The 26,098-nt window shown below is 44.1% G+C and overlaps 2 protein-coding genes across 22 annotated transcripts in view; one reads left to right on the plus strand and one right to left on the minus strand.

Moving 5' to 3' along the window:
• The first annotated feature begins 1,499 nt into the window (after positions 1-1,499).
• Positions 1,500-25,092, plus strand: PRICKLE4 (prickle planar cell polarity protein 4). Of its 2 annotated transcripts, XM_088674247.1 has the most exons (9): positions 1,599-1,916; positions 2,490-2,578; positions 16,123-16,291; positions 17,236-17,343; positions 18,458-18,595; positions 19,245-19,448; positions 21,511-21,697; positions 22,780-23,103; positions 23,814-25,092. In XM_088674247.1, the coding sequence occupies exons 2-9, from the start codon at positions 2,562-2,564 to the stop codon at positions 24,368-24,370; spliced, it is 1,704 nt and encodes a 567-aa protein (XP_088530373.1). In that variant the 5' UTR covers positions 1,599-1,916; positions 2,490-2,561; the 3' UTR covers positions 24,371-25,092. The 2 variants fall into 2 exon arrangements, with proteins under 2 accessions (XP_034978068.3, XP_088530373.1); XM_035122177.3 differs by lacking the exon at positions 2,490-2,578 and having other exon boundaries at positions 1,500-1,916.
• The window catches only part of LOC118075194 (uncharacterized), a 45,601-nt gene continuing 44,595 nt past the window's right edge, over positions 25,093-26,098 (minus strand). For 13 of the 20 annotated variants that reach the window (XM_088674236.1, XM_088674242.1, XM_088674240.1 and 10 more), the window contains one exon: positions 25,093-25,885. In XM_088674236.1, coding sequence (XP_088530362.1) covers positions 25,706-25,885 — 180 coding nt within the window. In that variant the 3' untranslated portion in view covers positions 25,093-25,705. The remainder of the gene's footprint in view (positions 25,886-26,098) is intronic. The other 7 variants (XR_015951086.1, XM_088674243.1, XM_088674241.1 and 4 more) reach the window with 1 other exon arrangement.

Raw genomic sequence — 26,098 nt, forward strand, 5'->3', positions numbered from 1 at the left:
GCTTGGTCCCAGCTCCTGCCAACCTAGCAGTTCGAAAGCACGTCAAAATGCAAGTAGATAAATAGGAACCGCTACAGCGGGAAGGTAAACAGCGTTTCCATGTGCTGCTCTGGTTTGCCAGAAGCGGCTTTGTCATGCTGGCCACATGACCTGGAAGCTATACGCCGGCTCCCTCGGCCAATAATGCGAGATGAGCGCGCAACCCCAGAGTCGGTCACGACTGGACCTAATGGTCAGGGGTCCCTTTACCTTTACCTTTACCTTTGTGGACTAGTTGCAAGGAAGATTTTTTTTGCTGCAAAAGACTGCTAACCCTCATTCTTAGGTGTAAACCTCATTGAATTCAATGGGACTTCTGAGTGCATATGCATAGGATTGCACTGTTAAATGCTTACTCTCAGCTTTGTCTCTCTCACACAATGTCATTTAACTTATTGAACGAAGAAATGCTGGAGGGAAAGACTAATCATACCAAGAATACACAAAGGGGAAAGAGGCCCACCAGGGTAATGGAACAAAGTCCAGAAGAGAGGGCAACTGAGATAACGAGGCTGAGTTTCCAACCTCACAGTGAACCCAAATAGCAGATTACTCTTTAGCAAGCAAGGGTTTCATGGGAACTCTATCTTGATAATGCCTGCCTCAACATTCTTGAGAAAATACGCAGTGTGCATGTTCCTTTAATTACTGGCAGAAGTATTGTAAATCAGGGGACAGATGATATATTGCACAATGAAAAAGGGATGCCACCAGGATTACTTGGGCCCACCATATTGTATATGGGTGTCCCCTCCTGCAATGATCTATGGATCCCTTCCAAGAGATATATAGCTGACTACAGCACTTCCAAGTTCTAGATCAGTGGTTCCCACATAATTTTTTTTTATTGATAAGAAATACGTTGGAAAGCACAACTAGGATTGTCCTCGGTATCACTTGATGCTCTTGCTCTCATTTTGAAAATATATCTAGCCATATTCTGGAAATAGAAATAATATTTTTGATACTATATTATAGTGCACTGAAATATTTAAATGTTCCTTTGATTGCCCTTGAACCTTCCTGCCACACTTGCCACCCTCTCCTGCCACACCCTTTGAGAGCCACTGTTCTGGATAAAAGTTTTTAAAAAACAAAGCCAAGACCTCTGCTTCCCCTGGCTTTTAACTGAAGTGTTTATTATTGTACATGCTTCTGCAAGAAGCGTTTGCCAGGTGCCAGTTTCTGCTGCTTGGGAGTTCGGGGCTTGCTTAAACCCGCTGCTTTGTTGCAATCCGAACGGCTTGTTGTAGCTTTCATATTTATTTCTTGATGGGGACTGTCTTTTCGCTGTCAAGCGGAAGCCATCTCGAGAAGGCGTTCAAGCCTTGAACGGCGACTGGGAAGCAGCTAACATAAATAAAAGCAAAAGAAAACTAGAGAGGGAGGAGAGGGAGGGAGAGGCGCTCTGCCTTCTGTTCGGCTTTCTCTGCCATTGGCTCCCTCCGCGAGTTGAGGCTGCACAGAAAGCTCTGTAATTAGGACCCCTGGCGGACACAGAAGAGGAGCCCGTTTCCTGGGCGAGGAGCCGCTGCGAGGAAAAGACGCAGCAAAGAAAAAGGAGCGGGAGGGAGGGAGAGAGGGAGGGAGGGAGGGAGGGGGAGTCCGGACACCCCTCGTTTGTTTCCCTGGTTTCGTTTCGCTCCCCGGCATTAAAAGTTCCCACCGCGGGCTGAGCCGGGAGGACTCCTGTTGCCAAGGCAGGTGGAGCGCGCGGGGAAAGAGCTCTTCGCCGCCTCCGCCCCAGAAGCGGAGCCGAAGCGAAAAGGCAGCGTCGAGGGCGCGACGCGCGGGCGACTGGCTCCTGCCGCTGCGTCCGCCTCTTGCGTTCCATCAGGAAGGAGCCGAGCCCGGGGGGGAATCCAGGGCGGCAGCAGGTAATGAAAGTGTCCGGGGTGGCTTTCCGCTGAGGAGGCCGGCGGTTTCCTGAGGGGGCCACTCTCGGCGCCCCCTCCCGGGAAGCTTGGGGGCTGTGCGGAGGGGGAAGCAGCGGGCTGGGCTGCTGGTTTCCTGGTAAAGGAAAGGGACGTGAGACGCCGCCTGTGTCCCGAAAGCTTGTTAGTCTTTCTTAGCTGGAGGAGCACCTGCTCTCCTGGCAGAAGGGGCCTGGGGTGTTGGGTCAATCCCCGGCGTCACCAGGTAGGCCTGGGGGAGACACCCCCGTTGATACCCTGGAGAACAGCTGCCGGTCAGTGTAGGCAGTACTGAGCTAGAGGGAGCCGTGGTTTGAGGCTGGGTATGAAGTGGTTCAATCCGGCTGTGCAGCTTTACCAAAGTGCCGAAACAAGGGGGTAATAAGGCTCTGTTAAAATCAGTGCAATTGTTGGACAGGCTCTGGATTGCACCAGCATCCTGGAGGTCTTGTGTCTGGAGAGAGAGATAGTCTGGGATAAGGGATAATCCTTTTAAAATACAGTAAGGGACATCTGCTGATGTTTCTTTTTTCCCAGAGTGTTGTTGCAAGCATCAAACTATTTAAAGCTGCAACCTTTACATGGGAGTAAGAGCTCCCTCGGAGCTCAATGGAATTTCGAGCCTGGTAAGTAAGAATAACATTTCAATCCTAATTGGTCACAAATATCACATTTCGTTTACTTGGGATTACAGGTTGCATCTTTAGTCCTCTTCTAAATCTTTTGTTGCAAGTGAGTGTGTACCTTGGAGGCTGCCTGTAAAAGTGTTTCCTGCCTTGATAGTTACTGAAAACAGAACCAGATGATGATAATTTGGATGAGAAAGAAATATTTCTTCGTTATCCCTCACCTGTGGACAGAAATAAAAAAAACATGCAAAATCTTTCCCCTCTTTGTGGCTCCATAGGGTACAAGTTACGTTAACGTGTGGCTGCACCCATGTCTGTTTCATTGCATATACAGGAACATGTTGCCAGCTGGAACCTCCTCTAGCATGCGCATGGAGCAAAACTTGTGCATCCACCACATGTGTATGCATAAGACCGGTAGAAGACATGTTAGTGTGACAGCAGCACACAATCTGAAAAGTATGACCCAGGGGGCATTGCAGTAAAGTCAAAGATGCTGGGGTACATTTTCTTAATAGATTGCACATTGTCTGGTTGGTAACTTCAGAATATTGCAGCCTTGGAAGGAACACACATAGGGTGCATGTGAGTTTCAGTACAGAGGATATACCCATGTAGAATTTGTGCATTTGTGAAATATGCCCCTTTCAAAAGGTGAGTCTGTAGCCTTTTATTCCTAAAGCAGCCTTTGCCAACCTTGTGCCCTCCAGATGTTTTTGGACTACAACTCTCATCCATTCTAGGCTGGGGGGTGATGGGAGTTGCGGTCCAAAATAAATAGAGGGCATTAAATTGGTAAAGGTTAGGGTTAGGGTTGACATAGAAACTACTTTCTCTCTGTTACAGAGTTTAAAATAAAATATGGAAAAGATAATGAATAGACTGACAGGTGTATGTAAATGTTAGGTAGTTGTTTTGAGTATGAGGTCTGCTGAGATTTGTGACTACAGTGCTGAGTCTAATTGTATTCAGGTGCATGGTGATCTGTCCTGGGCAATCTACATTATTGAGAGGTGCATCTGCTGGTGCAGGACTGATAGGGGACCTGAAATAATGTCAATGTGTCTGCCAGGTTTTTCTGTTATAATGTTGGTGTGTCTGCCAGGTTTTTCTGTTATTGCACCAAAAAGAATTCTGATAATTTAAGAAGTACAATTAATACTTCCTTTAGGGAAACAGGAGCTGTCAGGGCTTTAGTTTAAGCTTGCTTGAAGTTTTAAAACCTGGAAATCTTTCCCTTCAATTCAGATAAGGGAAGGAAGGCTGGCTCTGCTTACTCCGACTTCCCTTTTAACTGCATTCTGCACATGCTCAGGGGGTGTTCTTTCTCAGATTCATCACATGTTCCCAGAATGGGCCCTATCAATGAAACAAGTTTAGAGTTGAAACTAGGGTGGGGAACATCAGACCTGGGGGTGAAATGTGCCCCCCCCAAGCCTCTCTATCTGGCCCTTGGGACTCTGCAGGCCACACACCCTCCCTAAGCTCCCCCAGCCCTTGCTGGCTCTGCTTTGCATCCTCCTTAAGTGTTTTTGTCTGGCAGGACTATGTCCTTGGAAGTAGGATCATGCTGCTTGCTTGCTTGCTTGCTTGCTTGCTTGCCTGGATGAAGAGCAGAAAGGATTGTATAAAGGTTTAATCTGCATTCATTGCTCCACCATCTTTTGCTTCTGACACCACCCGCTACTGGCTTGTGGCTCTTTTGCTGGAAAAGATTCTCCACTTCTGATGTAAACCCTGGTGGTCACCTTCTCGGGTTAAGCCTGGGCATAATGTGTCCCACTGCTATGGATGCATGGGAGGGGGTCTACTAATGTACATATTACCTATGTCAATTCTATTTTAGGAAGATTTCTGTTGGAGAGTAGACTAACATCGATCAGGCTCCTCAGTTAAGTCTGTAATGTCAAGGTCAATCCCTTCCCCACAGCCAGATAGTTCTAACTGAGATTTGTGCTATTATTCGCAGGGGGAGCAGCCAATAAACAATTTTTCCCAGAATTAAAAAGTCAGTGCCCAGGCTACAGATAAATTTGTAAATATCATTAGCCTCCTCCATGATAATATCGCAGATAATAATGGCTCTCAAAGTGAACCATTCACAGTGGGATCAGGTGTTAAACAGGGTTGTGTTATTGCCCCAACTCTATTCATTATTTTCATTGCCATGATCCTACACTTTTTCAAAAGGAAACTCCCCACCAGAGTAGAAATCATATATCGAACAGATGGAAAGCTCTTCAATCTGAGCAGGCTGAAAGCAAAGAGTAAGGTTATCGTAACTTCCGTCATAGAGCTTCAGTATGCTAATGACAACGCAGTGTGTGCATGCTCAGAGGATGACCTCCAAACCATCCTAAATATCTTTGCAGAAGCTTACGAAAAGCTTGACCTATCACTCAACATCCAAAAAACCAAAGTGCTGCACCAACTAGTACAAAATAACCCCTCTGCAGTGCCACAAATCCAACTCAATGGTGTAACGTTGGAAAATGTTGATCCTTTCTCCTACCTAGGCAGTTATCTTTCCACAAGGGCCAACATTTATGCCGAAATCCAGCATCGCCTGAGCTCTGCAGAGTATTTGAGGGCCGGGACATTCACAGGGAAACCAAAATGCTTGTTTACAAAGCTATTGTACTACCAACCTTACTGTATACTTGTGAAACATGGACCACTTATAAATGCCATCTCCAGCTCCTCGAAAGATTTCATCAATGGTGTCTCCGAAAAAAATTACACATCACTTGGGAAGACAGGTGAACTAATATCAGTGTACTGAAAGAAGCAAATATCACCAGTGTTGAAGCAGTGATTCTTCCAACATCAACTATGTTGGACTGGTCATGTTGTGCGGATGCCTGATTATCTTATTCCAAAGCAACTACTCTATTCCGAACTTAAAAATGGAAAGTGTAATGCTGGTGGTCAACAAAAGAGGTTTAAAGACTGTCTCTCAAGGCAAATCTTTTAAAATGTAGTATAAACACTGACAACTGGGAAACACTGGCCTGCGAGCGCTCCAGTTGGAGAACAGCCTTTACCAAAGGTGTCATGGGCTTTGAAGACATTCGAACTCCAGACGCAAGGGAGAAACATGCTAAGAAGAAGGCACACTTGGCAAATCCACACCATGATCAACTCCCGCCCGGAAACCAATGTCCCCACTGTGGAAGGACGTGTGGATCCAGAATTGGCCTCCACAGTCACTTACGGACTCATTGTTAAAACCGTGTTTATGGAAGACAATCTTACTCGGCTATGAGTGATCGCCAAAGAAGAAGCAGCCCAGGCTAAAATTTAACAACCCAAATTCAGAACTATTGAGGGTTTTTCCCCTGTAGGATGCTGGTGGAAAGGGGAAGCCCACAATCCAAAAGCACACATAATTCCATGTTGGTCAAGGGTAACTAAGTAAGACTTATTCTGAGTAAGCCTGTTTAGAATCAGTCTGCATTAACCCTATTAAAAGCTGGAGGCAATCTTTAGGCTGCAGATAGGATGTGTGCATGGAGTTAAATGTTCTTCAAAACTCCCTGCAAATTCACCTTCCAAAGGAAAAAGCTCCCGTCTAGCCCTCTGCCTGATGTGCTAATTTTCTTCATGCAAGGAGATTACATGGGAAAGCATTCAAAAATACAATCCCTTATGTGTAGTCATCAGCAGTAAAGCCCTAAGAGGACACTGCTATATGATATAGATTAGCCACTAATAGTGCAATCCTAATCATGGGTGGGATCCTGTTCTCTCATTCCATGACTGAAAAGATTTACGTGTGTGTAACAGCACTTCCCTCCCTTCTCCTGCCATGAGTCCCCCGTGCCCTCCCCAAATCTGTTCTCGAGTGGTAAGGAAATCTCAAGAACAGATTAGGGGGTTAGGCAGAGGAAAAGGAGTGGGTTTCATTGTTGAAGCAGAAATAATTTTGTTTATGGAGTGAATCAGGTAGCACCACTTTAGATACAATTCCATGCCTACTCAGAAATACCGGTAAGTCCTATTTTGAGTAGACATGGTAATTGTGCTTTCAGACATTGCAATCAACAGCAGCAGGTGTATGATTGTTCACTGTAGGTAATTCACAAAATCAAGATTCAGAGGTTGTTATCACAAGGTAGTTACAGTATCCTGAATACTATTTTCCATCCACACAAGCAAATAATTCTAGACTATTCTAGCCATACCCCTTTGCTGTCCACTGAGTATTCTAAATATCAGTGGTTAAGTTTGGGGCACCCAAAGAGATAATCCCAACTTTTTTTTTAAGTGAAAAATACAACATGAAAAAGAAGTGAGTCCAAAGTTTTTTGTATTGTTGGGAGTGGTTGCTCTTTGTCAAAATGTTTCATCTAATTTATTGTAGTAGTCGTAATAATAATAATAATAATAATAATCCATTCTCCAACTGCCACCAGATACTCACACAGGACCTTCACTGCTTTCACTGGTTCAGATTTGAAGGAGAGGTAGAGCTGGGTATCATTTGCATACTGGTGAATGCCCCCCCCCAACTGATTGTATAGATAAAAAAGTGCTTTTGAGGTTATTACTGTTCTTGTGTTGCAACTTCAAGGTCTCATGGTAATTTTGAATGTCATGTTGTCTTCCCCCTTATGCTGTTTCTTTATTACGCTATCCTAGCATAGAGGTGTGTTGGGGTCTGTCTACCCTGCAGCCTCAGCCTCTTCCTGCTAGGGGTGGTGTCAGTTGGGGTTCATCATGCAAAGATTTGCATCTGTTCTCCAGTTGGCATTCGCTCTGCTTCCCCACCCCAGCTACAATTCTCTTTTTTTATTGCAGAACATTATTGTTTCTGATTTATACAAATCTGTTCTATTTGCTTTGGGGAAAATTTGTTCCTTTTTGAAGAGATACAGTTTGGCATGAGATAAGACCACACTGATACCACACCCAGGCTGATTACAGCTGTAAACTGAAAACATTGTTTTCAGGATGATGTTTCGGACCATGGGGGGTGCTGCATGCCACATTGCAGCTCTGAAAGTCAAATGCAGGTCAGGATGGAAATTAACCTTTCCTTTCCACACATTGGGGGCCAGAAGCACAGCCTTCAATTCATAGCACTAGGTGGGAGTCATGGGAAAACACAGCAGATTGTGAGCATGAGCACAATTTCCTCTGGTGATGCATTATGGATGCTTGTGCTGCTAGGGATTGTAGATATGAAATAACACCTGCCCTGTGTTTTGTCCAGAGATACTTCTCACAGTTTCGACTCTTCTTTTCCATCCTTCCTTCCTTCTGATTCAGTGAATCCAGGTCTTCCCCAGGTACCAAGGATTCATGTGATGACAATTGTTGTTTTTGCTGCATATGGCTTTGCTGCTTGTCAAGAGAAGACCAATGTTTTTCATCACATTGTGGTCTGGGAGGCAGGTATACCTGTGTATTCTAGTAGGCAGGAATAGTATGATGTACATCAGAGGAGGTTTATTTAGAGTTAGGCTTTCTTATTGGAGGCTACAAAACAGTAAAGTAGAACATTCTTGCCATCAACTCTAGCACGTGAGGGGGCCAGTTTAATTAAATTGTATACAGTCGTACCTTGGATCCCAAAAGCCTTGCAAGTAGAACGTTTTGGCTCCTGAACATTGCAAACCTGGAAGTGAGTGTTCCGGCTTGCAAACGTTCTTTGGAACCCAAACATCTGATGGGGCTTCCACAGCTTCCAAGTGGCTGCAGGAGTTTGGTTTCCGAACGTTTTGGAAGTCAAACGGACTTTTGAGGTACCACTGATGATGGGGGTGGAAGTAATTTGGAAGTGGAGTAGGAGAACATGGTGAAGGAAGACATGAATAATTGGCATTAATAATTGTATTAATCGGATAAAATTGTTGTTATAATGAGGCTGCTATTGGAACAATATTGGAAAATCAATAAAAATATATTTTTAAGAACATTCTCGCCGTTTTGCATGGATAATCTACAGAATGGATTTTCATGTTATACCTCTATAATAAGGGCAATGCAGATCAACAGGGAAATTCCTGATATAGTTTCTCCATCTCCTTGATCAGTTTGGTTGCTATTTTCTGAACCTTTCCAACTGTATAAAGATCCTTTCTGGGTGCGGTAACCAGAAATGTACAGAATATTTCAAATGCAGTTGCACCATAGATTTGTGTAATTGCTTTTTAAGACAGTGGTTTTCAACCAGTGTGCCGTGACACTTTGGGGTTCCTTGAATGGTGGTCAGGATTGTTCTTAATTGTGTCTTGTGTCTTGGAGCAGCACTGCCTCTGCTTGCTGCTCCAATCCTGTTATTCCAGTGTTTGGCCTACAGGTTTCTAATCAGACTTATTTTTGCTAAGTTCATTGTCTTCAGCATTGTTTCCTCTGAGCATAGGCTGTCCTGGAAAATCCTGTAGATGGATATTAAATTTAGTGATGGGGTGGAAGTAATTTGGAAGTGGAGTAGGAGGACATGGTGAAGGAAGACATATGCTGATATAAAATAACAATTTCTCTTTATACTGTTCATATGGTTTGTTTGTTTTTTAAATGTACTTTTGGTGGTGCTGGCTACTTTGGGTTTTCATTTTGAAAGGAAGATGGGATCTAAAGTGGGAAAAGGAGTAAATTTAGTAAAGGAAGCCATTCCCTTTGAGCTGGTAGGCAGGATGGAATTTACTAATTACCAGGACTGATTACAAAGAATTGTCAGCAGCCAACAGCCGGCATGATTGATTAGTCACATAAAACCATTGAGTTAGAAGCACATGAAAGGATTAATTCTCACGGAAGGATAGTCGCCAGATTAAGCCAGATGGTAACACAGTTTTGTTTATTCTTTCAGCTTCGTGTTGTGGGTTCACAACATTTTTGATGAGTTACACTTTCTCCCCAGCCACCCCTGAATTAAAATTGGAAGCACATTTCACCCTCACATTGCAGAAGATTTATTTTAGTTTATACAGGTGACAACCATTCCGTGCAGGGGTTCCATTCCTTTACTCTGTGTGCATTGGCGTAGCTTGTATAAGTGCCCTCCCCATCCCACTTTGCCCCCGTTCTTCCTTCCTGCGGGTCCAACCCATGTGTCTGCGATTACGCGTCAATTGGATGCATCTAAAATGGTCGTGTCTATATAAGAATAAAGGTTATCCACCCTCAGCAATGTTTCTGGATGAGTTCCTGCTGTAGGCATTACTTTTGACTCAAAGAACAATGATTTAGGGCCATCTTCTCTGAGACTGGATTCATCTGCTATGTGCCTGCATCATGAGTGACTGAATGAGCAGGTACACCTGATGGCAGAGGCATGGCTGAATCACCATGCGCCAGCACAAGCTACTTGGAAACCGATAATCTCTTGGGTGGGTACTTGACTCTCTCAAGATCCCTTGATTTCACTGATTTATTTCTCACAGCATCTCGTTCTCCAATCACCATAGCACACAGTTTTCAGAATACCTGTTTTTAATGAGTGCTACTAAAGCTTTCTAGCTTTATGGCACTGTTGGAGATCATCTGAGCCATAAGCAAAGCAAGTAGTGCAGCTGTCATTGCCACTTCTGACCAGGTGGGAAAGCTTGGGTTTTTCCATTGCTCAGTCAACCTACTTTGTCATGAGAGAATGGATGGGGTGCGCTTAAAACAGGTGTAATAATTCTTCATATATGTGACCCGCTGAATCCCAGTCCAGTGCTGGCTGAGCTCCAGTCTAGTAAAACATCCTTTGTCATGGGGCATTATGATAGGGATGATACTCCCAGCTAGGAATTATCCACTAATGGTGTTCTAGGACTATTAGAGATTTATTATTTTTCCTTCCAGCTATTTAAATACCATAAACTATGGTGTGGGAAAGCACAAGCTGTTTAAAGTTCTTTTTTTAATTTGTATTTTTGCTTTTGGACCCATGATGGTATTTATAGGTGAGGACCCAGGGTAGCAAGGCTGGTCTTGCCCGTATGTTATGAATACAATGTGCAAGCTGTTTCAAGTGTGGATCCCCCTTGCTCACGACATGGACTCTCTTCACATATGGCAGTGATCCACCTGGCAACCTGTTGTATGCATTACAGATGCTGCGTAAAAAAAGCTGTCAACTGAAAGCTGTCTCAAGTGGCTGTCATGTGACAATTGTATAAAGTCAACAATTGCCTTCATGTTTTGTGGGTGGTCAAGGTGTATGGAGCTTTTAGTTTTGATCCAAGGCCCCATCCTGCAGAAATCTACTTGCAGAGAGAATGGACATGGTGTGCTGTAGTGTGCTGAATTCATAACTGGAAAAGCTTTGAAGCAAAACAGATGTAGGGAGATAAGTGAGGTTTTTATTCTATTCAAATCTCTCAACAATTTGCTGAACAAGATTGCATCTCTTGAATCCCTGTTGAATATGCATTTTGTGGTGCAAGGTTCCTCTCACCTGCATGATTACACCACCACCTTTGCATGATAATGCCCTCCTGGTGAAATCAAGCCGGGCTTCGTTTTTACATGTTAAAATGTACTGGACTTGGAGAGAGATGTGATATACAGCTAGACAAACCTTAACATGGTTATTTCTTGGAATCCAGAGAAAGAGCAGTCTCCCATGCCTTTTATTTCTTAGCTAGCACTTTAAAGATTAACAACTGTATTATGATGTAATTTGTGTGTTTTTCATCAAATGAATGAAGTGTAATCCTAAATTAGCAAGTGGAGGGGGGATGTAGAGGAGTGAGATCAGATGGAAATTAAACACAAAAAGAACAGACACTGGAAATTACCTGAAAGCAAAATTCTTAGGGTCATCAGTCAACAAAGCACTACAGTGGTACCTCGGTTTATGAACACAATTGGTTCCGGAAGTCTGTTCATAAACTGAAGCATTCATAAACTGAAGCAAACTTTCCCATTGAAGGTAATGGAAAGTGGATTAATCTGTTCCAGACGGGTCCGCGGAGTACTCAACCTGAAGCGTACTTAACCCAAAGCATGGGCGTAATTGGTTCCGGAAGTCTGTTCATAAACTGAAGCGTTCATAAACTGAAGTGAACTTTCCCATTGAAAGTAATGAAAAGTGAATTAATCCGTTCCAGATAGGTCTGCGGTGTTCGTAAACCGAAAGTTCGTAAACCGAGGTGTTCATAAACCGAGGTTCCACTGTATTGGTGATGCTGCCATTGGTAAACTAGTTAACAAAAGCAGTTTGGTGATAAATTCCCAGTCTTGATTACAGCGACAGCTTACAGAATTTAATTGTCTGATAAAATGTATTTCAGTGGTTCCCTGCTGAAGTTTCCCTTCCCTTCAAAGTTCCTTTATTCAATATGGCCATCTTAGAAAGTGCCCTGGTGGGATTACATTTTAGGCTTTTGCTTCATGCAGTCTGGTGGAGATATGTTGGTCTTTATGGTGCCACAAGACTGTTGGTCTTTATGGTGCCACAAGACTAGGGGATGTGTGTATACGCAGCCTAACATGACTACCCTTCTGGAAACTCCTAAGTTATCTGTGCTACTACTGCATTCTGGGAAGTAAGGTGCTGGGAACCAGCAAAAAATAACTGAACTTTTTGTTTTCCCTCCTGTTTGCTAGCTAATTTGCTGAGTTAATTATTGACCCAGGTGCACAGCAGCATAACCCGAGCTCTCTGTGTTAATTACATTGGAAGAGGCAGCTCTGAGCCAAAGACAGGCATGTGTGGCTAGACCTAAGAAAAATAACAGCCTGCTTATTAGGCCAAGGGATTCCAGTTTGAGGCTGAAGTTGAAAGTTTCCAGCTTGGATCTTCCGTTCTCTAAGCTGCAGTTTGCTCCTTCAGGTGTCTAGTTGCTTTTGCACAGTGTGCTACCAATATGCCCAGTGTGCTTCTGTGAATGGTGTTGAAAAGGGCGAGAGTAATGGTATAACAGGAGTGTAAAGGTGAATTTGTGCAAAGTTGTTTTCAGTCTTATGGGAGCTAACAAAAGAGGTCAGGGAATATTTTTCTTAAAGTACAAAGCACTTGGGGTGTGTGTGTGTGTGTGTTTAAACTATAAAATAGACTTTCTAGAACCCCTCTGAGTGTGGCTCAGTGAAATGTCCCTTAAACAACCTTCTGCATGAAGCAAGCCCTCCAGAAGTTTGTTGCCTACAGTTTCCATCCTCCTTGACCATTGGCCATGCTGGCTGGGGCTGATGAGAATTGGAGTCCAACATTCATTCAGAGGGCAGCAGGCTGTGGAAGGCTGTCTTTATATCAGACAGAACTCCTGTGTGTCTGCCTCTCTGACTGGAGAAGGAATTTTGTGCTAGTTAGACAGAAGGAGCTTTCACATCCCTGGATGCTGAAACAGTATCCTTGTTGTTGTATATGATCTTGTCACCTCCTTCCACTCTTTTTCTAAAAGCATGGCTGCTGATCATTCCTCATGACTCTGTTGCATCTAACCCTTCCCCAGCCCCCATCCAGAATCATCTCTTTTCTCTCTCTCTCCCTCCCCTCTTCATTTGGAGCTGGGACAGGAAATCTAGCTGGAGAGTGTCAGACTCTGGGAAGGCATCCAAGCAATCACAGCAGTTGAACTGAGCCATCAAACTGCAATCTCTCTTTTGTTTTGGAAACAGATACAAGGGAGGAAGGAAATGAGCAAGTTCTGGAAAAGAGGACTGGGAGATGAGTCCACTTCTTTCCATGGTGTAACCATTAACCAGGAAAGCTACCCAGTGTGAGCCCCCCAGTGCCCCAAGCTTCAGGGAATGATTAACACTGCAGGTTTGTAAGGGTGTGGAGGGGGAAAATATTTCCCCGCCCACAGAGGGGAAGAATAGATTACAGCTCATCCTAATGCCCAAAGTCAAAGTGTGCCTGACTCCTGAAAATGAATTTATGGGCAGCAGCAGCATACTTGGCTTGCAATTATGGCAACACTAGAGAAAATTTGTGGATTTATACAGCAGAGTTAGCTCTGACTCACACAACCTTTTTGAGCAGATTCTATGGCAGCCTCATCTGAATTAGCACAGTCACAGTGTTGATAGGTTTGCTACACACCCAGATGCCAGCATACATATCAGCAACTGTATAACATTTTGCACACAATGGTAATGGATTTTGCTGGTGATCTGGGCATGTGCCAAGCATATGAAGGCAACCAGTCACAACACGAACATGAAAAGTGTGTTGAGTGAAATTTCTATCCCGCCTCTCAAATCCCTGAGGAGGCTTAAAGACTAAATAAAAATAATTGCAGCAAATCGGTGGTATTGAAACCCTAAAGTAGCAAAAATAAAACCGCAGCTAGATTTCCAAAGGCTTCCCTAAAATGGCAGGCTTTGCAAAGCACGAGGCCTAGTTAACACAAGCAACAAATGTTCCTGGACTTTACCATTTCATACTGCAGGCAGGGGATGCCAGAGAGACAAGTTCCAGCTTAGCCTTCTCTCACATCCCAACCCCCAAAACAGAAAAGCATTCAACCATCCAATCTCCCTTCCACAATCTGAAGTGGTACAGGTCTGCTAGTTTTGCACTTCATTGATTGCTTGTGTAAACTATTTGGCTTTACATCAAGGGGGTAGGGGAGAAAAGGTTTTAACCCTTATCACAAAGGAAAGTTATCAAGGGTTCATCCAAACTTTCAGCAGTTTTTAACACCCTTTATTCTTTTTTAAAAATCCTTTAAAAAACTTGTTTCTTGGATTATAAAAGTACATACAGCATCTGTGTTTTCCACTTCTGAAGGTCCTTTCTCAGAAAAACAGAACCCTTATATTTTGATGTAACAGTGCCATCTAGAGTGTCTGGGGTTTCAAACTAAGGTGGCAGTGGAAAAGAAGACAGGGGCTTCTGCACCTTGTAACAGTTGGGGAAAACTGACAAGCCACCTCTGCTGGAATTCTGTCTTCTACACAACTGTTAAAGTTCACCTGGTCACCCTCTTTAGAACCCCTGCAAGGAATTCCTAAATGGACCAATATCCTGGGTTTTATTTCCAATACAGAACATCTTTCTAGTGAAATGCTTTTCATACACTGTCCAGCTGGTCTACACTGGCTAGTTGTTCTGTAATGGAAGTTCAGAACTATTAAGAAAATGGAACCAGCGTCTCACTAACTTTCTGGTTGGCTACTTATACCAATGTCATCAACCATCTTGTCCTCTGTCGTCCCCTTCTCCTAGTGCCCTCCATCTTTCCCAACATCAGGGTCTTTTCCAGGGAGTCTTCTCTTCTCATGATGTGGCCAAAGTATTGGAGCCTCAGCTTCAGGATCTGTCATTCCAGTGAGCACTCAGGGCTGATTTCCTTAAGAATGGATAGGTTTGATCTTCTTTCAGTCCATGGGACTCTCAAGAGTCTCCTTCAGCACCATAATTCAAAAGCATCAATTCTTCAGCGACCAGCCTTCTTTATGGCCCAGCTCTCATTTCCATACTTGCCTGGTGTGCTCTGGTCCATGGGCTCACGAAGAGTCGGACACGACTAAATGACTGAACAACAACAACCAATGACATCAGAGACAGATAGCTTCTTTCTCCATTGGTTCACACCAGTGGTTGCTTCGCTTGTGCCTCTGCCCAGCCCTGTCACAATTCACTGCTGGCTCATACTGCATTCTTTCTAAGGAAATAGGTCTCAACTTCCTATGAAGGTGTGAAGTATTTTCTTAGTTGCCTTTTCTCCATAGAGTAAAGATGCTCTGTAGGGACTTGCACTTTTTCTCTGAACATGTTTTCTGCATCTTTTTTTAGCATTCATCTCAGGGTCCCAACACTATTCAAGTAAGTAAAACCCAAGGCACTTAAGAAGGTAAAAGGTAAAATATAGCTAGGTCATATTGGTCTTTTTATTTTGAAAATCTGTGTGTGATTTGTTGCCTTCATTTTCCCCCAATGAGCATTCTTACAGTACACATGACTAAGTCCATCAGGTGATACAAAAAATACAGTAGCACCTGAACTCTTAACCCCTTGCTAGTTATGGAAGCAAATCTCCAAAATTTTGTGCAGCACTTGGGAGGGTCCCGGTTGCAGGAGCCAATGCAGCACAGTGTTCTTCTGGATATAGCAATATTTTGGTTGTGGTCTTATTTGTACTGCATTAACTCTCTAGAGTTAAAGATAAAGGGACCCCTGACCATTAGGTCCAGTTGCGGACAACTCTGGGGTTGCGGTGCTCATCTCGCTTTATTGGCCAAGGGAGCCGATGTACAGCTTCCGGGTCATGTGGCCAGCATGACTAAGCCACTTCTGGCGAACCAGATCAGCGCACGGAAACGCTGTTTACTTTCCCGCTGGAGTGGTACCTATTTATCTACTTGCACTTTGATGTGCTTTTGAACTGCTAGGTGGGCAGGAGCAGGGACCGAGCAATGGGAGCTCACCCTGTTGCGGGGATTCGAACCGCCGACCTTCTGATCGGCAAGCCCTAGGCTCTGTGGTTTACCAAATGATCCTGCTATAGTTTTAATGCTCCTAAAGTTCTCAGTGATGCTTCCCATTGAACACATGAATGAACGGGATGCTCACAATCATTGCTGACTTTGCTATGTGCATTTGGAGAGTCTATCCAAGAGGGCCCAGTCACTTCACACAGGCACTTCTTTTCCAGCGCTTCCGTTCTGCTGATGTCTCAACCAAGCCCTACTTGGTCCCAGAGAGAGAAAGCTCCATGCGGTGGAACACTGGCATACCTTCTACCTGCTTCATCTTCAGACAGTGATTCTGGCTGCGCCCTGGAAGATTACTCGGGGCCTATCACAGAAATTCCCCCAGCAGAGGTAAGGCAGAACTTGATGATATATTTTATATGGAAGACTGTTCTAAATGTTGCAATAGTTTTTTCCTGGAAATTTCATGGCAAGTTGGCCTTTTCTCCATTTTCATCACTTCTGATTGCTGACAATGACAAGGCGGCTGTTGATTATTTTACTTCCCTCTGGGTTTAGAAACCAAAAGCACCCAGGGCAATTCCAGACAACCTTTTTTATTGAGCATTCATCTTGATTTGTTTGCAGGTAGATTAGACAGTGTTGTCTATTTAATGAGCGAACTCCTTCTTATATGTCTGTGGAGAGGTTAGATGACATTGCATCAAAACAAGTTGTTGTTCCACACTTTCCACTGCCTTTCCTCACCACTTCCCTTGTTGCTAAAATTCCATTCTTTTGGTTAGGTGGTTTTGTTGCACAAAACTCCCAATCAACTGTAATTGTGCAATCTGAATTTGATAGCATGTGATTCAGCTCCACCCCAAAACAGCAACAGCCTGGAAGTGCCCTCAGATCTGTTCCATCAGCGCCTACCTTTTCTGGGTTCTGATTCCATGGAAAGAAGAGTTGTGGGTAGGGCAGTCAAAAACAGCAGAGCAAATTTGGCTGCGTATTGCTGCTTGCCCAAGTACAAATGCAGCAGAGAAAGGTTAGCTTTTGAGAAACACAGCCTTTTGGGGGATAGGTTTCTATTCTGTGAATGCATGCTAATGCAGACGAATGCTAAGCCAGCTCTCCTCTCCTTATTCTGCCAGTTCCTTTTCATTAGTCCTTCAGCAGGAGACCCAGTTCCATTGGGCTTTACCCTTTCCCACGGGAAACATCTCAGATCTCCAGCCAACTCTGCCAGGGGGAGGGTTAGGGAAGACAGTGGTGCAAGCAGGCATTGTTCCCCAAACTCATAGGGAAAACGCAACTCCATCTCTGCTTCTCAATCTTGTTTGCTTTTGCAGGTGTCACCAAACTTTGACTCTCACTTATCAGATGCAGTCCCTGCTGCCACCCAGAACCAGCTCCGCATCAAAACTCTCCTTCAGCAGCTGCCCCCGCAAGACTGCGATGTAAGATTCTTGGACCTCCCATCCTGTCTTCATTAGGCAATCTTGCTTTGGTTGGAAAAACTGATTAAAACTCTACTCTTTTACAGACCACAAATAGTTGGGTACTCGTTTTATGCACTAATGTTAACACAGCCAGTGCCTCTAAAGTGGTTTGGGACAGATTTGTGCTCTTATTTATTGTCTTGGAACCACACTGTAATTCTAATTAAAGTCTAACCACGCAGCTTCATAGTTATTCTATAGAAATACTGCAAAAGAAGCCCCTTTATAAGTGATGGTAAGGGTGTAACATTGGTCGAGTTCAATTCTTATACCTTCATATCCTTCCCCTAATGGAATAAGACAGGTAAAGGGTGCTACTGGGGAGGAAGAACAGGAAACAAAGGTTGACTTATTTAGCCCTTGCTGTTTGTTCCCCAAATTTAGCACTCAGAAATTTATAGACTGTGTACTTGTTTCTGCACTTGCTGATCCCCTTGGGTAATATACATACTCCCATCACAAATTCTTTGTTGCCTCAAAGGTTTTGTAGCTCGAATGACATACTAGGACCAGTAAGACAAAGTTTGCTATAAATACTGTACTAATGGAAGGCTTTATAAGACACACCAATTAGGAAGCTAGACAGAACAGCTACAGGAAACTCCTGACTCCACCTGTCAGAGTCTGCTGCCACCTAGTGACTGGACCATGCAGTGGCACTGTCCACACAAATAAGTTCTCCTTGCACTCTGTTTGAAAGACTGGCTCAATTAAACCCAATAGTGCAATGCCTTTGCTCTTTTAAAATCTTAGAGATGTATGTCATGGACAAACACATCCCAAGGCACTAAGGAAAGTCAGTTAGCCTGCAGTCGGATTCAACATACTTGTTAGAAGTCAGTCCCATTGAGCACAGTGGGGCTTGCTGAATAGATATGTGCAGAATTGCATGTGTTAAGAGTTGGGTGACAGGTGTTTACAGTATTAGGATTTACTATTAGAAATAAAGTAGAATTTATTTGATGTCCAGTTCTTCTGAAATCAATTGTGGATTATTTGATAGCAGCTATCTGCCTGAAGAAAATCTGAATGCTCTTTTGGTTCTTGACACAATCTTCTGCTTTTATTTAAGGCAAGATATTGCCCATCCATTGGTGAGGAGGAAAGGGAGCGGCTACGGACATTTGCTGCACAGCGACGGCAGGAATCCCTGGGACAGGGAGTCACATGCCTGGTGCCCCCCACAACTCATGGATGCTTTTGTAAAAAGGTGAGCCATCCTTACCTTAAAACTGGACACTAGTGTTCTCATGACTGTGAGATGCCCTAGTCTAAGATCTGGGTTTGCTTTCCCCTGGCTGAGCATAAGAACTGGAGAAGATTGACACTACACACACATTTTCTACGGATTGCCATTTGCTCCAGTTGAGCTTTAAAGAGTGGGTTTTAGTGGAGAAAGGTCCAAAGCTGTAAGCTGCCTAAAAATGCTGTATACCACCCAGAGTGGCTGAGGAAACCCAGCCAGATGGGTGGAGTATAAATAATAAAATTATTATTATTAAGCAAAAAAAAGGGGGGGGGACTCTTGGATGCAGAACTTTAAAGTGCGGACTGTGCCAGGAAAGGTAACTGTGGATAAGCCTTTTATTATGTATTAATTTTCACTAATGTCAGGAAACTTGGAAACCTGTTGCAAGGCAGAAATACACAATATTTAACGAAAAACTTTTTCACAAAAAATTGTTGAAACTAAAAAGTTGAACCCCCCCCAAAAAGGCTAATAAGAGGGTATCACATGTCCATGAAGATCACAACCTGGGTTGTGGGTAGCCAGTAATCCAGTAATATTGTATTGCAGGAAGAGCAGATAACTATGCACCATACCATAGATAAAAAGGTCCTTTCTGCTTGATTTACAGTGTGGTAAGAGGTTGATCAGAGGTGAAAAGGGTGTGTATGCACCTAAGCTGGGAGACCAGAGCTACTGGCATCCTGCCTGTTTTGTCTGTCACACCTGCCACCAGCCCCTAGTAGATCTCATCTACTTCCAGCGAGATGGGAAGATCTATTGTGGCCGGCACCACGCAGAATTCTTCCGCCCACGCTGTGCTTCATGTGATCAAGTAGGTATACGCATATAAAAACACTTGGGGTCTTGTGCCAATTCCTAATTTCTGCTTGAAACTATTGGTGATCTTAATCTACCACCTTCAATCTGGTTAGGACTTGCAATGAAAGATGGAAAACTTCATAGGGATTGCAAGATTTATTTCCAGAGATCAGCAGTCACCTTTTTTATAATCTCCACCTATCCACAATGAGGTGATTATTTGCTGTCTCCAAAAGACCAACATTTTCTCTCTGTGGTAAGGTAAAGAACCCCTGGACAGTTAAGTCCAGTCAAAGGTGACTATGGGGTTGTGGCGCTCATCTCGCTTCAGGCCGAGGGAGCTAGCATTTGTCCACAGACAGTTTTCCGGGTCATGTAGCCACCATGGTTAAACCGCTTCTGGTGCAACGGGACACAGAGACAAGTGCCAGAGCGCATGGAAATGCCGTTTACCTTCCTGCCGCAGTGGTAGCTATTTATCTACTTGCACTGACTTGCTTTCAAACTGCTAGGTTGGCAGAAGCTGGGACAGAGCAATGAGAGCTCACTCTGTTGCGGGGATTCGAACCACCAACCTTCCAATCGGCAAGCCCAAGAGGCTCTGGTTTGGATCACAGCACCACCCGCATCCCTTTTACCTTTCTCTGTAGTGAGAAGTATCAATTAAAATGATGTTATATTGTAAGCAGGGAGATGAGGGAAAATGAAGTTTAATCCACCTTGTGCGTTCTTTGACTATCCCATGGAGGCCTCCAGATTGCGTGGAGGAGCCCTCCCAAATTTAATCTGAAAAGTGCTATAGTGGTATCTTACAGCAGGCCCACTGTGGTATGACCTGCTAAAGGCACAAAACTTGTGGGTTCAGTTCCAGACCACCATAATAAAGCAAATATTGCAATAAAGCGAGACACACCATTTTGGGGGGTTTCCCAGTGCATATAAAAGTTGAATTTACACTATACTGCAGTCTATTAAGCCTGGACCCCTGGCTGTGGGTGTAGAAGGGTGAAAACCCATCTCCAGCCCTAGCAAACTCCATTGCTGTGGTGCTGCGGGGTTTCCTTCCACAGGAAGTGGCTGGGTTGCTCACAGCTGCAGCTGCACCTGCGTCTTTGTAAGAAGCAATATCTGCAAAGTACAACAAAGCGAAGCGCAACAAAACTAGGCCTGCGTGTATATACTAGGCTTGGGGCTAGTGCTATGCATTCTGCATTTCCACAAAATTAATACCCAAGTTTGAAAATCTGTTGTTTTTATGAGAGCTGGTGTTTAAATGTCTGTACAGTGGAACCTCGGTTTATGAACACCTCGGTTTATGAATTTTCAGTTTATGAACGGCGCGGAACCATCTGGAACGGATTAATTCATTTTCCATTACTTTCAATGGGAAAGTTCGCTTCAGTTTATGAACGCTTCAGTTTATGAACAGACTTCCGGAACCAATTACACCCATGCTTCAGTTTATGAACGCTTCAGTTTAAGTACTCCGCGGACCCGTCTGGAACGGATTAATCCACTTTCCATTACTTTCAATGGAAAAGTTTGCTTCAGTTTATGAACGCTTCAGTTTAAGTACTCCGCGAACAGATTAATCCACTTTCCATTACTTTCAATGGGAAAGTTCGCTTCAGTTTATGAACGCTTCAGTTTATGAACAGACTTCCGGAACCAATTGTGTTCATAAACCGAGGTACCACTGTAGTTGCGAAGTTAAGTTAGAAATTGTGTAGGCTAAATTTGGTGAAATCTTTAAGCCTTAAAATTCCAGTAGCCAGGAAATAAAGGCTACAGCACAGTTCCCATTAAGGGGGAAATCAAAATAAAACAATATGTGAATAAATATATTATGTTTCCATAATGTGTTCAGTTCAGATAAATTTCTTTTGGGCCAGAGTATGTGCAGTCTTGCTTTTAGGCCCAGTAACGATGCTGCCGATTTTGCTGAACATAGTATTTTCTTGCTCTACAATTACAAAGGTGCCCCAGAGAATTCAGGCATTGTACCCTTGAATTAGGGGCCAGAAAGCATCCCTCAGTACACTGGATGCTTGATATCTGGCATTCTGTCTCTTTAGCTGATCTTCACCTCGGAGTGCATGGAGGCAGAAGGCATGCGCTGGCATGAAGAGCACTTTTGCTGCCTGGAGTGTGACTTGCCCCTGGGGGCACGGCGCTATGTCATGAAGGGTGGCCAGCCCTGCTGCTGTGCTTGCTTTGAGAGTCTGTACGCAGATGTCTGCCAAGCCTGTGGAGAGATCATTGGTAGGTACTGAGCATTTATGTCGTCTTGAATAGAATGCAGTAGTGTCTGGCTGGTCGTTGACAGATGGACCTTTTCTGTTGTAACTGCAGTCCTATACAGAGTAATATCCAGTGAACTCGATAACCTGTTGCTCACGTAACACAAAGCTAAACCATGCCTTTGCATGAAGCTGCCAGCAGGATATTACAGCTGCTTTGCTCTTCCTCTAGTCCTGCTGTGTACTGAGCCGTGGTTTGACTTACCATGTTTTTCACACATAACCTGGTGGTTTGTTTCGCTCCAGCCAAACCACCTAGGTTACGGCTCATGGTTTGTCTGAAATGTAACAAACCATAAACCCAGGTTCAGATCCAAATAATGGATTGTTTCATAGCAATAGAACTGGAGAAGGAGCAAGTGGCTGTGATCTCCTCTCCAGGGGCCCACAAGTCTGTACACTGACTAAGCTCTGGCTTATGTTACTGTAGCATGCAAGATGAGCTGATGGATCTTCTGAGTGAGGTATTTCACTGCACTATTATTCTCCATGCATTTCACTAATCCCAAACCTTCTAAAATAGCGGCCACATTTGCAGTAATTGGTTTAATCATACATTGTATGATTTTAGAAAGCTTTCCCCTGGTTATAAGCATTTAAATTAATCTTATAGTAATCAGACAGATTCTAAACCTTTTAGCCAATATTTTTTACAAAATTGGTAAATTTTACAAAAGTCCAGTCACACACCCCTCTTCAAACTAAAGAGGCAAACTGGTATATGAAGAAACATCAGTATGTAGCACCATTGGCACTACAACTTAACTCACTTTGTGAACAAGCAGCTGGATGGTAAAAGTTTAGCTTGTACCATGCAGGGGCTCCTGGTGGAAAATGGCCAAATTCATTTTCACCCTGTATTATCTTATCATCTTACTGTCTTAGCAATATGAAAGCCAGTTTTCCTTTTACTTCGTTTGGGGTCTGAAACATACCTGGACATATCCCCTGTGTGTGCGAGGACACATCAGCAATAAATGCAAACAAAATTATGCATTAACATTGCCTATAGTTAAGCTAATGTGCTTTGTTCTGCTCTTGCAGGTGTCGACAGTGAGCAAGCCACCCTCCAAGGCCAGCACTGGCATGCCAAATCCTGCTGCTTCTGCTGCAGCATTTGCAAAAAAGCACTGCAAGGCCAGCTGGTCACTATTCACAATGGGCTTCTCTTCTGCTCTGAGGCCTGCAGCTTAGAGAAGGAATCGGCCTTGTCTTCCACTGGCTCAGATTCCTCAGACTCCGCTTTCACCTCTGTTCCATCCCCTGACTCAACACCCATCTCTAGAATTAGATACAGCAGCCCAGGCTGCTCCTCTGCAGCTGCAAGAACCAACCCTAATGCCTGCGAGGAAACAGCAGATTCAGATGGTAAGATGTCTGTGGTGATCAGCCTTCAGCAGCAGGGATAATGATATAGGCATATTTGAGCCAAACCAATAGAAGGTTCCCAAGTCCTATCCTTATTCTACTCCTAGTGCCGATTCCAGATTATTATTTTTAATGGTGGTGAGTCACTTGAGTAACTTACTCTGTTAGCTGCCCCTCACTGAGTGGGCTTCCTGCTGTAACCACAGCACATTTGCTTGCAATGAGGCCCAACCCACATCATTGCACATAAGGAAGGAGCAAGAGAGGCCTGCTTGGTCCTCCTTGCTCTTGTCAAGGCTCAACAGGTGACCACACAGCAAAGAGGGCACAGGGCTCAGCCCTGACGAGATTTGGGTTTCACTAGGTGCCAGATTGATTCCAGATAGCATCTCCGCCTGGTGACAGAAAAGTTTGATGTTTATGCTTCTACATGTCTGTTCCTGATGTTAAATTTATCTACGGTGGAGAAGGGGATCCTGTTGCCCATTAGATCAGGGCTTTTTTGGCTGCCCTCAGCAACACTGACACAGGTGACTTCTGTCTTGTCAGACCCAAGACCCACTATTAAAGCAAACATGTATTTGGGGATCCATTTCTTAATACTTTGCCATATATTTACATGGTGGTGGTACTGCTCCTGTTGCAACCCACCTTGGATTAAGACATGACCCACCAGTGCTCTAATATATGCTCATTCTTTATATTTCTAGCAATGGAAATGCTTCACACATCTGGGGATTCGCTGTGTCCCGAGTTCAGGAGCCAGGAAGAACCAAGGACTATTTTCCAAAACAGAACAGACTCCCAGCAGTTTGATAAATCTGAACTTCTGGCTGATTCTCCTCAAGCCGAGCGGGGAACCTCTGGCCCCTCCTCTAGGCTAGAGGTAGTTCACAGCACTGTCAGTTTGATGGAGAAACAACTGCTAGGGTCCACTTTCCCACTAACACCTCAGCAGCAAGCTGGAGATGATCCCTCTAGGGGCAGCGTCTCCGAAGTGTGGATGAGGGACTTCTTGCAAATGCCACCCGAGGGCAGCACGGGCAAGCATGAAGCTGTGGTGGAACAAGATGACGCTTGGTGCCCTACTTGCTCATCCTCTTCAGATTCTGACTCTGAGCCAGATGGCTTCTTTTTCGGAAAGCCCATCCCAAAGCCTGGGGCCAGACGCATTGTCCTACCCGATATGGAGCAAGAGACACTTGGCAAAGGGATAGGGTGGGCGGCCAGAGCACGTGCAAGCAACAAACACTGCAGTATATGTTAGTTTGGGCTGGTGGGGAGGAGGGAGAAGAGAAAGAAAAAGTAGTTCTCAAATACCCGAAAAGTGTTGGGGCAGGGGGGAGAGGTGGAAATAGTGTCACAAGCAGACATCTTATGTAGCAATGTGGTTGATGGGTGCGTGTGCTGAAAAGTGAAAAATCATCCTCCCACAAGTGCAAAGCTGAGGAAGAACTGCAAATAAGCAGACCTGAGTGAGAAGCAAGACTCTCACATATACAGAGGTTTGCACTGCCAGTTTGGTCACATTGTGCATTTTCAGAGGCTTTAGAACTGGCATTTTCCTCCTCAAAGGCCTGCAGCTCCCCCTTCCCCCTTTTCTCTAGTTACACAGGGAAGAAACATGTAAAGATTAGTATAATTCAGCAGAGCCCTGTGGGCAGGACACTCTCAGCTTCTAAACTCTCTACTACAGCATGAATACATAAAGAAGCTCACTGGCCAGCATGTGAAACAAGGCTGTACCCCTTTGCACACATTTTGCACAAGTTCCAAGATCCTTCTTGCTCCCTACCAGCTTATCCTTCTGTATTTTCAGAAGGTGCAGCGGGAAGAATAAATAGGTTAACCCTGCCTTAATCATTGAATGCTTGACTTGGCAACTGTAAGCAGGATGCTAAAAAAGAATTATACAATTTTCTCTATAGTTGTCTGAACAGTGATAGTTCAGGGAAGACACACACAGCAAATAAAGGCAGCTCCGAGATATTTGTTGTCTCCATCAGTCATTTTTATTTAAAAAGATGTTTTTAAGTTCTCAGGAAACAAATGTAAAAACCATTTCACAAGATATTTGTTGTGGGTAGGGGGCTGCTAAAGCTTCTGCACTGGCAGGAATCCTCCATTTTTTTTCTTTGCCTATAATAGCAGGAGAGCCATAGTTAAAGAGAGATCTAAAAATGCAAAATTAGCCACCCTATTTGGAAATCTTGATGCAAGATTAAAGGGAAAACTCTTCCAATAGCTAACCCTAACAGGGTAGTATGCCAAAACCAACTTACCACTCCCATTCTAACTACACCAGCAATGAGTTTCTGACACCTTCAGAAGCCCCTAGGGTAGGTTAACACTTCTCAAAACAATCCACTTCTGAAAAAATGTCCTTATGAGGCGGTGCTCTTTTCTCCCATACTCTAAGCATCTGCACAATACTTTCAAGCTTTCTTACCTGTGCTGCTGCAGTCAAACCCCTTGGGGTTTCTCATCTTCCACCAAGAGGAAGCTAACTTCAGTACCTCAGCTACCAAATCCCAAAAACATGCAGCTTCCCATCCCATTCACTCTGTTGTGCAACATGCCTTAGACTAGTCAGATCATCCTATTAGATGGCATTGGCCAAGTCATAGCTGTCAATGAAGTCCTCCAGCATGCATTCATAGTAGTTCCCGATCCTTCTCAAGTTGGCCCGCAAGGCTGCTTCCATCGCCGCCTCCATGCATGGCTTTGTTTCCAACAGCATGGCAGTCACCACTGCAAAGTTGAGGAGGACTCGCTGATAGGCCTGCAGGGAAAGGAAAAGTGTCAGGCAAGAGCGTCAGCTATCTGAAGATACATTTCTGAAGACTGCCACTCTACACCAGTTCTACCTCACTTACCTACTGGGCTGGTCACATTCAGCCCAGAGTCCTGGCACACCAAAAACCCAGATTGTAAGAAAACAATTTTGGGTGTTCACTAATTTTTCTATGGAATTATTTATATGATACTGTAGTGG

The sequence above is a fragment of the Zootoca vivipara genome, chromosome 7 (assembly GCF_965207765.1).
Source record: "Zootoca vivipara chromosome 7, rZooViv2.hap1.1, whole genome shotgun sequence".
Classification (NCBI taxonomy): Eukaryota; Metazoa; Chordata; class Lepidosauria; order Squamata; family Lacertidae; genus Zootoca; species Zootoca vivipara.

Bases quoted from the DNA above. Each gene is read 5' to 3' on its own strand.
- PRICKLE4 (XM_088674247.1), top strand. The intron at 17,344-18,457 runs GTAAGATTCTTG...CTTTTATTTAAG, and splicing joins TGCCCCCGCAAGACTGCGAT to GCAAGATATTGCCCATCCAT. The intron at 19,449-21,510 runs GTAGGTATACGC...CTGTCTCTTTAG, and splicing joins GCTGTGCTTCATGTGATCAA to CTGATCTTCACCTCGGAGTG.